The 12,117-nt window shown below is 41.3% G+C and overlaps 1 protein-coding gene across 2 annotated transcripts in view; it reads right to left on the reverse strand.

The window, feature by feature from the left end:
• FRMPD4 (FERM and PDZ domain containing 4) overlaps positions 1–10,301 on the reverse strand; it is a 217,706-nt gene extending 207,405 nt beyond the window's left edge. Inside the window, exons 1-2 of one of the 2 annotated variants that reach the window (XM_023740710.1) lie at positions 9,935–10,032; positions 8,774–8,890 (exon numbers count right to left, since the gene is read on the reverse strand). In XM_023740710.1, coding sequence (XP_023596478.1) covers positions 8,774–8,890; positions 9,935–10,005 — 188 coding nt within the window. In that variant the 5' untranslated portion in view covers positions 10,006–10,032. The other variant, XM_023740711.1, reaches the window with a different exon arrangement.
• Positions 10,302–12,117: the final 1,816 nt, after the last annotated feature.

Raw genomic sequence — 12,117 nt, forward strand, 5'->3', positions numbered from 1 at the left:
TGACTGGATGCTCAGGATCCTAAGGAACTTCGTTAACCAAAGGGCATTTGCTCTTGCCACCAGGGAGTTATTTGCATTTTATGCAGAACCCATTGTGTGCATCTGGAAATAGGTTTTACTTCAGAAGTCTACATCTAAAATAAAAAATGAGGCAAACTGCCTCTTCTCTAACATAATGCCCGTTCTTAACTCTCTGGATATTTAAAACCTTCACAGAGTAAGAAACCGCAGTCTGCTTCAAACACGAAACTATCACGAGGGATGGGGGTCGCAACCACAATACCCACATCCAGTTTTACAACTTAACTCTTTCTGACTCTCTTTATTTTTTGGGGCGGGGGGAAGTTTTCAAAACTATCTAGAAAAGTTTAAGGTAACTCATCCACAGAAACAGATAAGGGGATGCATGCACGGAATAACAGTAATACTCTCTAATGAAATCATGGGATAAAAGTCAAAGAAAAAAATGCCAGAAGAATCCCATAGAACTACTAAATAATATTTAAAGGGAATCGATGGTTTCTTCCCTATCGGGGACATTTGAATTGGACTCAGTAAAGCCATAAAGGGAATACTTTGGGGATCACAGGAAGAATGAGGTAAACCTTTGCCATTTCTAATTTCTACAAAGACAGAATCCTATCGCATTGACTTGACTGTCTTCTGCTGTTGTTGATAAAAAGAAAGCGGCGGGGATGGGCGGGGGTGGGCAGCAAAAAACTGCTTGTATTTCTTTAGATTATTCTTTTCTGGAGATAGATGAGCCAAAAATACATTTCACATTGACCACTGAATTGACTGGCCGACAGGAATGGCTAAACTACTCCCAAGTTGGGACAAGTCCATACTGGTGAACAATATGGAAGTTTCCACATCTCATTACTAATCTTTGGCTATTCAGGTTTCAGAATTGAATTCTTCTGCATTAAGAAGATAGTGACTTAGTTTAATTGCCCACAATGGGAACTGCTGGTAGGATAACAGAGCTGTGTGTCTTGTCCAGTCCAGTAAACACACAGGGCTACTTTATGTGGATATACAGCATGAAGGTGGCCAGAAAGCCAGGTAGCAGACAAAAAGAAAAAAACAAAACAAAAACCATCCCCTCCTATTTAGAACTTGAAAATTCAGCCCATGTGGTTTGGAAATGGCCCTCCCGTCTCCTCTCCGGCCCTCCGCTGCCCCCCATCCCTATCCCTATCCCTAGGCTCACACTTGGTTCATCATAACCACTTGGCCACTTCATGTTTTAACGTTTATTTTGCTCATGCTTGAATTTTTCCTTCAATTTACAAAAACCAAAGTTCCAGATTTATGAAGCACATTACTTTTTCTGTAACTCATCCCACCATCACCACCCCTAGTCAAACAAACATGCTCTTACTCCATTTAACTAAAAACATGGAAAAAAGTATAACACATAGTGCTCTCTAGTCTGACGATTAAAACATATTACATGTCCTTAAAGAGGCTGAAAGAGACATTGCTCGGTTGAGAAGGACGATGAATGGCCTCTCGATAGTGTGAGGCCATGGCAATGGACTGCATCCTCCCATAGCCTTCACCCCCACTCCCAACAGAATGAATGAATTCCTCCTTGAGAGGCTCTACTCTACCCAAAGCATAGTCAATTATTTTACTATCGCTTCCACTACACTCCGAGATCCTTGAAGGTAGGACATGGTCTTACTCATCTTGGTATCTTTAGAATTTGTTGTTGTTATTGTGAGATGCTGTGAGTCGGCTCCAACTCATGGGAATCTTACATATAACAGAAAGAAAGATTGCCAGGTCCTGCACCATCTTTATGATCATTGGTATGTTTGACTCCATTGTTGTGGCTATTGTGTTAATCCATCTCATTGAGGATTTTCCTCGTTTTCGTTGACCCTCTACTTTACCAAACATAATGTCCTTTTCTAGTGATTGGTCTTTCCCGACGTCATGTCCAAAGTAAGTCTAAATCTCACCATCTTTGCTTCTAAAGAGCTTTTGGTTGTATTTCTTCTAAGACTGATTTTTTCGTTCTTCTGGTAGTCCCTAGTCTATGCAACGTTCTTCGCCAACACCACAGTTAGAATGTATCAGTTCTTCTTCTGTCTTCCTTTTTCATTGTCCAGTTTTCCCATGCATATGAGGCGATTGAAAAGACCATGGCTTGGGTCAGGTGCACCTTAGTCGTCAAAGTGACATCTTTGCTTTTGAAAACTTTAAACAAGTCTTCTGCAGCAGATTTGCTCAATGCAATGAGTCTTTCGATTTCTTGACTGCTGCTTCCATGGGCGTTGATTGTGGATCCAAGTAAAATGAAATCCTTGACAACTTCAATTTTTTCTCCACTTATCATTGTTGTTTACCAGTCCCGTTGTGAGGATTTTCGTTTTTTTCACGTTCAGATGTAATCCATACTAAAGGCTGTGGTTTTTGACCTTTATCAGTAAGTGCTTCAAGTCATCTTCATTTTCGGCAAGCAAGGATGTATCATCTGCATATCTCAGGTTGTAAATGAGTCTTCCTCAAACCTTGATGCTGTGTTCTTCTTCATATAGTCCAGCTTCTCAGATTATTTGCTCAGCATACAGGTTAAATAAGTAAGGAGAAAGAATAGAACATTGCAACTCACCTTTTTCAATTCTGAACCACGCAGTGTCCCCTTGTTCTGTTTGAATGACTGCCCCTTGATCCATGTACAGGTTCCACATGAGCACAACTAAGTATACTGGAATTCCCATTCTTTGTGATCTTATCCATAAGTTGTTATGATCCACGTAGTCAAATGCCTTTACATTGTTGATAAAATACAGGTGAACATCTTTCTGGTATTCTCTGCTTTCAGCCAAGACTCATCTGAAATCAGCAATGATATCCTTCGTTCCACATCCTCTTCTGAATTTAGCTTGAACTCTGGTAGTTCTCTATTGATGTATGGCTGCAGTCATTTTTGAATTATCTTCAGCAGAATTTTGCTAGCATGTGATATTAGTGATATTGTTTGATAATTTCTATAATCTATTTGATTACCTTTCTTAAAAGGATGGGCATGAATATGGGTCTCTTCCAGTGGGCTGGCCAGATAGCTGTCTTCCAAATTTCCTGCCATAGAGGGTAAGCGCTTCCACCGCTGCATTCGTTTGCTGAAGCATCTCAGTTGGTATTATGTCAATTCCTGGAGCCTTGTTTTTCACCAATGTCTTCAGTGCAGCTTGAAGTTCTTCTTATAGTACCAGCGTTTCTTGATCAGATGATACCTCTTGAAATAGTTGAACATCGACCAATTCTTTTTGGCTTGAATTTTTTCTTCAGTTCTTTCAGCTTGAGAAATGCCAAGCGTGTTCTTCCCTTTTGGTTTTCTAACTCCAGGTCTTTGCACATTTTGTAACAACAATTTACCTTGTCTTCTCGGGCTGCCATTTAAAACTTTCTGTTCAGCTCTTTTACTTCATCATTTCTTCTGTCTGCTTTAGCTACTCTGTGCTTAAGAGCAAGTTTCAGAGTCATTTTGGTCTTTTCCTTCTTTCCTGCCTTTTTAATGACCTTTCACTTTCCTCATGTATGATGTCCTTGATGTCTTCCCACCATTCTTCTGGTCTTCAGTTATTAGTGTTCAGCGTGCCAAATCTATTCTTGAGATGGTCTCTAAATTCAGGTGGGACTTATTCAAGGTCATACTTTGGCCCTTGTGGACTTGTTTCGATTTTCTTCAGATACAATTTGAACTTGCACATGAGCAACTGATGATCTATTCCATAGTCAGCCCCTGGCTTTGTCTTGACTGGCGATATTGAGCTTCTCCATTGTCTCTTTCCTCAGATGTAGTTGTTTTGATTCCTGTGTATTCCATCTGGTGAGATGCACGTGTATAGTCGTCATCGATTACATTGTTGAAAAAAAATATTTCTGATGAATAAGTCATTGGTCTTGCAGAATTCTACCATGGGATCTCTGGCTTCATTTCTATCACCAAAGCTGTATTTTGCAACTACTTATCCTTTTCTTGGTTTTCAACTTTTCCATTCCAAATACAAGCAATTATCAGTGCATCTTGATTGCACATTCAACTAATTTCAGATAGCAGAAGGTTGTAAAAAATCTTAAATTTTGTCATGTTTGGCATTTGTGGTTGTTGTGTAAGAATAATAGTGGTATTAACTGGTCTTCCTTGCAGGTATATGATATTAGCTTATCACTGACGACGTTGCACTTCAGGATAGATCTCAAAATGTCATTTTTAACAATGAATGCAATATTATTCCTCTTCAATTTGGTGTTCCAAGCATATAGGCCATATGATTTTTGGATTCAGAATGGCCGATACCAATCATTTCAACTCACTAACGCCTAGGATGTTGATCTTCAAGTGTTCTATTTCATTTTTGATGACTTCCAATTTTCCTTGCTTCATACTTCATACCTTCCACGTTCTGATTACTAATGGATGCTTACAGCTGTTACTTCTCATTTTGAGCCATGCCACATCAGCAAATGAAGGTCCTGAAGGCTTTACTCTAACCATATCATTCAGGTTGACTCTACTTTGATGAGGCAGCTCTTCCCCAATCACATTTTGAATGCCTTCCAAACTGAGGGGTTTGTCTTCTAACACTATATCGGACAATCCATAGGGTTTTCATTGGCTAATTTTCAGAATTAGATTGAAAGACCTTTCTTCCTAGTTTGTCTTAGTCTGGAAGATTTGCTGAAATCTGTCCACCACAGGTAACCCTGCTGGTATTTGAAATACTGATGGCATGGCTTCTAGCATCACAGGAACATGCAAGCTACAACAGTGCAACAAACAGACAGGTGGTGGCTTCAGCAATTGGTGGTGCTCAGTCAATGTTGGGTGGATGGATGGATGGATGAATGTGGCCAAGGATAGTTTTTAAAGAAGAACATGACCAAATAACCAGGATGACTAGGTCTAGCTCTAAAGATGCTGAGTGGGGAGGCCATGTCAGGGACAGGTGAAGTAAACTGAGGTGGGGGTGGGGGAATCAAAGATATAAATATAGGGGTCTTTGCATGGATTAAGTGCCACAATAGAGCCAAAAGAACTCAGGCTTTAGAGTCTGAAGATTTAGGTGCAAACACTGCTTCCGACCAACCACAGGATGTGGAAACCCCAATTTCTGTGAACATCAGCTTCTTCAGCAATAGGGAGATTGCTCTGTGAGGCTTAACTACCTCACAGGACCGTTGTCAAGATTAAGTGCAATCTTATGTTTTGCAAGGATTTTCTACATTTTAGTACAGCGACACATAAATAGAGTCATCTTATCTTGTATTATTCAAACCAGAACACTTTTGAGAGTCAAAGAAGATGCTATCAGCAATTATGTGAGAACAATACCTATAAACCAGGACCCTCCTGGGCAAACTTGGCTGTATGGTCACTCTGTGTTCTGTAGGGCTCTCTCTCTCTAAAATGATATCTACAACTATATCTATATATTTATATCAATATCTTACGAGTTCCTGGCTGGCACAAATGGTTAAGCACTAAGCTAGTAACAAAAAGGTTGGTGGTTTGAACCCATCCAGAAGTACTTCAGAAGAAAGGCCTAGTGATCTCCTTCTGAAAGGTCACAGCCAAGAAAACCCTATGGAGTGCAGGTCTACTCTGACACACATGGGGTCACCATGAGTTGGAATCAACTTGACGGCAACTTTTCTTTTTTGATTAATATCAATATCTACATCTACATCTAAACCTATATCTAATTTATATCTATGCTTATGTCTATGTCTACATCTATACCTATTATTTACTGACGCTGGTATTATTACAGTCAGCTCAGACTACTACTTTCTCTGTTTCTCCTCCTTTCTCTTTCCATCCATTTCTCCCTCTCTTATCCATTTCTCACCAGAACACTTCTTTTCTGAGAATCTTGGCTGTCCTTGAAATTTCTCTCTTCACCTCTGTCTCTCTCCCTTCCCTCCTCTGCTCTCTCTCTTAACCAGCAACAAGATGGAAATGAGACATTTTTATTTGTGTCTACCATTTTTCTTAAACAATATTCTCTGTTTCTTAAAAGGCTATACTTTGTATTTTTCTAAGAATACCAACAAAAGTGGTCCTTTCATAATGGTGAATCTGGTGTAGTTGAACAAGCAACGGATTCAGATTGGGTACATGTGTGTGACTTAGGGAACACCACTTGATCAGTCTGAATCTCAGTTCTCTCATCTGGAAAATGGGGATAATCATTCCTGCCTGGAAGCCAAATAAATGAAGTCACTTCATTTGTGCTTCACAGCAGCAAGTGTGGCTGCGCATTAGAATCCGCTGGGGTGCTTTTGAAACTCCCTATTCCCAGGCCCCAACTCAGACCCAAGCATCAGTAGTGGTTATTCCTTATGTTATTCCAATGTGCAGCCAAGGTAGAGAACCACTAGTTTGTAGACTGTACAATATTATTTGAATGTACACTAATGTGTGTGTACTGACGTCCTTGATTTGCTTAACCCCATGGATCAGTGACTACAGAAAACAGGTTAACCAGCCGTACCCTAAATAATTGATGAGGGGAGGGGGGAAGATGAAATTTTAATAGACTTCGAACTATGCTGGGCTCTGTTCTGAAAGACTCATAATGATAAAATTATCTAGCTATTAGACTCTAACTTTGGGCATTTGAAGCCCAGTTCCTCCCATAGCTTTGCCCATCGCTCAGAACTAGCTCTATCTCCAGCAAAAACAATTGTTTGATGTAGCATCTTTGCATTCCTAATGACGAGATAAACCAAAACCAAAACAGCTCATTTCTTTCAAAGAGAACATATAAAAGAGTGAAAAATTAAATGCAAAGGTGTTAATTACTAGCCACAGATTAATTTTCAAATGATCCTTTGAACTTCTAAGACTAATGAGTACAGATATATTCCATACTGCAAACCCCAACTCCCCTGGAAACTCTGGTAAATAGAGTTCTATCATTGTAATGGACATTACTCAGTAGGTAAGAAAAAAAAATCAGAATGATTCTCATGATTTATAAAACTCATTAATGATAAAGAGAGATCACTTTCAGAAGAAGTACAGTTCCTGACATCTTAAAACAGCATCTGTGAGAGGACTGTGGAAACTTACTTTTTAAGTACAAAAAAGAAAAACAACAGAATTGGAAAAGTGACAAATTGGTGATTTGCTCTTACACAGCTTAACAGCTGGCACTGGGTCAGTGTAAATGTCCAGTTGACACCCCGTCTGGCCCTTAAAATTGTCAATGATGCGAAGGGAAACGCACGCAGGTAGCTAGCTGGAGTTCCTGGCACCTCTAACCAGTCTGTCTTGGTTTGGGTTTCTACTTACTGACTGAATGGCCTGGACCATACACCAATCCAAATCCAACCAAGGGAAAAGAAAAAGCCATTTTAACCTGAGAAGTCTACCTTCGTAAATTCATTATCCATGTCTTTTACAAATGACATTTTCTTTGATAGACATTTTTATCATTTTGAGTCAAAGCATCAAGGTCACCTGAACTTGGTCCACTACATAAATCTATAACCATGTTCAAGATAGATGCACGATATAATGTCAAATCATTATCTTTTAAGCAGCACGAGGGACTTGGGCCAACTGTATGAAATTAATGATTCAAAATATAGGGTTTAAGAAAAATGGTTGGTCTTTCTTCCAGTCTTTGAGCTTTCTGGAAGATTCTGCTCCCACTGTCATTTCTATTGTAGTTTCTCTGTGCACAAGTTTGGGGAAGCCTCAAAGAGACAAAGGGCTACTTTCCACAGACTCCCCGGGATGAGCCATGTTCAAGGGCAACTTGGATCTTCTTGGGATGGACTGTGGAGGTAAGACCCTCAGCAACACACTGTCCTCAGAAGAGAGGGTCCTATCCCCTCTGCAGCAATTAGGGGAAGGGGAGAAATTTGGCCTTCAGAGGCTGGGAACTGCCACATGCCCATGTACATTTTCATCCTGACTACTTTCCAGCATTCCTAACTGGATTGGGTCCAAAAGACCAAACCCCGAAAAACCAATCTTGGCAGATACTGTTATTTTAATAGAAAGGATTCCCCACCTCATGATGGTCCTCGATTCACTAATCAGTCCTTGGTCAGCTTGGCTGGAACCTAGTGGTTGTCAAAGATCTTTTCCCCTGGCCCCTGATCTGGGTTCAACTGTATAAGGCTACAGTTAACCATGCTTATTGATTTCAAATCTATTTCACTAACTTCTCGTCTTTAAGAATGTTTCCCTTAGGTTGGAGGAGGAAGCAGGGTGGACCCTGGCCACTTTGAGAAATACAGGTGCTCTTCTCACACAACTGCAAAAACCACAGCATCACAACAATCCAAAACCTTAGCCAATGGCAGGGTGAGAAACTGCAGACACGTAATGCAAAACTTCTCTTAGCGGACTTGTCTAGTTACAGATAAGCCAGCAACATCTCCTGTCTTGACCATTTCTGGGAAATTTTGGAAATGATGCTCCTCCATGTTGAATTGTAGTTCTTAGCCACAGTACAATGAATTTAACTGGTCTGCTATTTAATAATGGACACTTTCGCTATGGGCCAGGATTACCATGCCACCCAGTGACTTGGAGCTTGCCCAGGAACAAGGGGAATGGGAAGCAATCCCACGTCACACGATACAGAAGGTAGAGGAGATCAAGCTGCTTCAGTAATGGCCTCAAAAGGCCTGCGAGTCCCTCATTTAAGTATGTTCATTCTCCTAAGAGTCAAGGGTCAAAACAGAGAGAGGTCCATCTAGCCAAGGGTTTATAGTTCATGCCATCTGTTCAACCTACTTGATGAAGCAGTCTCGCCCGTCTCGGTTTGCCATCATCTCCCATCCATAGGGTGGCACCTGGTTCAAGGCCCAGGTTCCTGAAGGAGGTGGCCAGCCTGAAGACTTCGTCCTGTGGCTGGAAAAAAATAAAAAATAAAGCATCACTACATCTGACTTCCAAACATTTCCCCGAGACAAACTCTAGAAGGGGCATACAACTTGCTCCTCTAAATTGTGGGCTGTATCCTCAACTGCTTAAATGAACAATTACAGAGAATACTTGTCAAGAATTTTCTAGAAAGCTGCCTTTCAAAGAGCAAGGGGAAAGGGAAAATGACTCCATATTACAATTATAAAGAATTATGTCAGGTAACTGCTAGGCATTTTCCTATATACTACTTCACTGACTTTTCCACAGAAGCGCTGTGAGGTTAAGTACACTTATTCCATTTTACAGATGAGGCAATAATGAATGGCACAATAAGATTAAACAACTTTCTTGAGGACACACAAGCCCATTTTGAACAAAAGCTCTGCACATCTTCCATTATACTAGGCATTCCTGAGACCAGAGATCAGGACGGTGTGGGTATATAAACAGATTTTATACCACAATATAAATACACATATGAGAATAAATGGCTGTGTTTATAGATTTTAAGCGAATAACCTGAAGCCTCAGTTTCCTGGATTCCTCTGACCCAAATACAAAGTTTAGGACTCGTATTAACCACATCCAGTTGGGTGAGTCACAAAACTTTAGATAAACCTTCAATTTAAGTTGTAACAAAATTTCACACATTCGCTTTTACAATTCTCAGTCTGTATTTCAAGTCTGACTCATCAGCAAAATGAAAGCGTAGGTTAAGGAGAATTTTCGAGAAGGCTGCCTTTCCAAGAGCAAGGGGAAAGGCCCACGCACGTCACAAGCAGCTGGGACAGGCATCGTTGCACGGTCACAGTCCATAACCGGAGTCCCGATCCCAGCTTCTGGAACCTCACCCGGATCCTGGCTACTCTGCTTCGGCTGAAACCTGCAGAAATGCTGCCCTTCCCTCACCAACGCCCAAGGCTCCTTCAGAACTTAACCAGGCTTTTGAAAGGAAATAAGCAATGCCGTTTTAGCGCTGGCCAACGTCATTCATCTTTTGGTCCCTTTGCTCCAGGTGAAGTTACTCACTCTGTAAGAGCCTCTGCGGTTCCAAATCTCAGACTGGTAGCAAAGCGGGTGGGGGACAGCAGCCAGGACATTTTCAGGGACTGACAGTCCTAGTCTCAATGGCATACCTGGGAGCGTGAAGCAGATGCCCTTCCTAGAGACTGAGGCAGGCGTTGGTCAGCTACTGGCTAGTGAGCGACACAGGGGCCGAGTTGCACCTCCGTGTGCCCCCTTGGCACGACCTGCATGACTGTACATGGCAGCTCTCACACGGCCTGTTGTCCTCCCACAACAAACATCCAAATCAGTGTTTCAACCTTTCTGTGAGGAGGGCAGACTTTTAATTCCCCAGGGCGTAGGGCTCTCTGCCTCCAGCACACGCATCTCAGGTGAAACAAGCCCATTTCCTATAAGTTTTTTTTGTAGAGGAACTGTTTTGCATCACTTTATCCACTTCCGTTGCTCTGCTTTCACTTCCTTTCAGTTTTCCCACACCCCTCCCTAAAGTATGGCAAGCAATGTGTGTGTTCACAACTTTACTACAGGTTTACCAAATTTAGAATGCCACCATAGGGGGTATTTCTTGCCCGTTGACTATTAAAAGAAAAGACACGGCAACATGTTTTGTTCCTCTTCTTCACGCAAAAGTCAGCAGTGGCAATTTCCGCTGGTGGTTTAAAACAAAATATGTGCTGCTTCCCTGCAGTGAGAGAATACGTGAATTTGCCCCCCTGAGGTACTCCGAGAAACCACCAATCTCTCGACACTAGGAGAGAATGCCTTTGGAATGATTTCTGAGGTGGTACCAAGAAAACAAGCTCTTAGATGGATGAACACAGTATATCTTGCTATTAAAAACAGTTTTCCAAAAGAACAGTACAAGAGGCCACACAAAGAATGTTCTTGCCAGTGAAAGGAAGCCTAGGTGAGAATGTGAAAATTTATGCTAGACTACGAAATTATGTCCTATATCAGACGTTGATCTTTACCAAAACAAAAAACCAAACCTATGGCCATCGAGTCGATTTCGACTCATAGCGACTCTATAGGACAGAGCAGAAATGTCCCATAGGGTTTCCAAGGCTGTAATCTTTACAGATTAGTCCTTTACTTTAAGGGCTAAGGAATAAAGAAAACAAAAATCCTCACAACTGGACCAATAAGCAACATCATGATAAACAGAGAAAAGATTGAAGTGGTCAACAATTTCATTTACTTGGATCCACAATCAACGCCCATGGAAGCAACAGTCAAGAAATCAAACGACACATTGCATTGGGCAAATCTGCTGCAAAAGATCTCTTTAAAGTGTTAAAAAGCAAAGATGTCACTTTAAGGACTAAAGTGCACCTGACCCAAGCCATGGTGTTTTCAATTGCCTCATACGCAAGCAAAAGCTGGACAATGAATAAGGAAGACCGAAGAAGAATTGATGCCTTTGAATTCTGGTGTTGGCGAAGAATATTGAGTATACCATGGACTGCAAGAACAATGAACAAATCTGCTCCTTAGAAGCAAGGATGGTGAAACTTCGTCTCACATACTTTGGACATGTTATCAGGAGGGACCAGTCTCTGGAGAAGGACATCGTGCTTGGTAAGGCAGAAGGTCAATGAAAAAAAGGAAGACCCTCGACGAGACGGATGGACACAGTGGCTGCAACAATATGCTCAAGCGTAACAAGGATTGTGAGGATGGAGCAGGACCGGGCAGTGTTTTGTTCTATTGTACATAGGTTGCTATGAGTCAGAACCTACTTGACACCTGACAACAACAACAACATTGCACCCATTCACTGTTGCGAGGACTGAATGTGTTAATATACACAAAGTACTCAGGGCAAGGCATAGTAAAGACCATGTAAGTGTTAGCTGGTCTTAATAACAAGGCATGAGTAGTGTTTAACACAACAACAATCTTTACGGAAGCCGGCTGCCACAGCTTTCTCCTGCAGAGCAGCTGGTGGGTTCAAACTGCCGACCTTTCAGTTAGCAGCCAAGCACTTTAACCACTGCACCACCAGGGCTACTTAATCTTTACCAGAGGGGGCTAATTTATTAAGAACAAGCAAACCTTCTTTCTTTTCTTTCGATCTTTTTTTCTTCCCAGGCCAAGTCTTAATCACTAAAGGAAAGGCACAGACTGCCTAATATAATTTTCATGTTAAATACAGCATTGTAATAACAAGCTAGAGGAAGCCTGCA

The sequence above is a fragment of the Trichechus manatus genome, unplaced genomic scaffold (assembly GCF_000243295.1).
Source record: "Trichechus manatus latirostris isolate Lorelei unplaced genomic scaffold, TriManLat1.0 scaffold00162, whole genome shotgun sequence".
Taxonomy (NCBI): domain Eukaryota; kingdom Metazoa; phylum Chordata; class Mammalia; order Sirenia; family Trichechidae; genus Trichechus; species Trichechus manatus.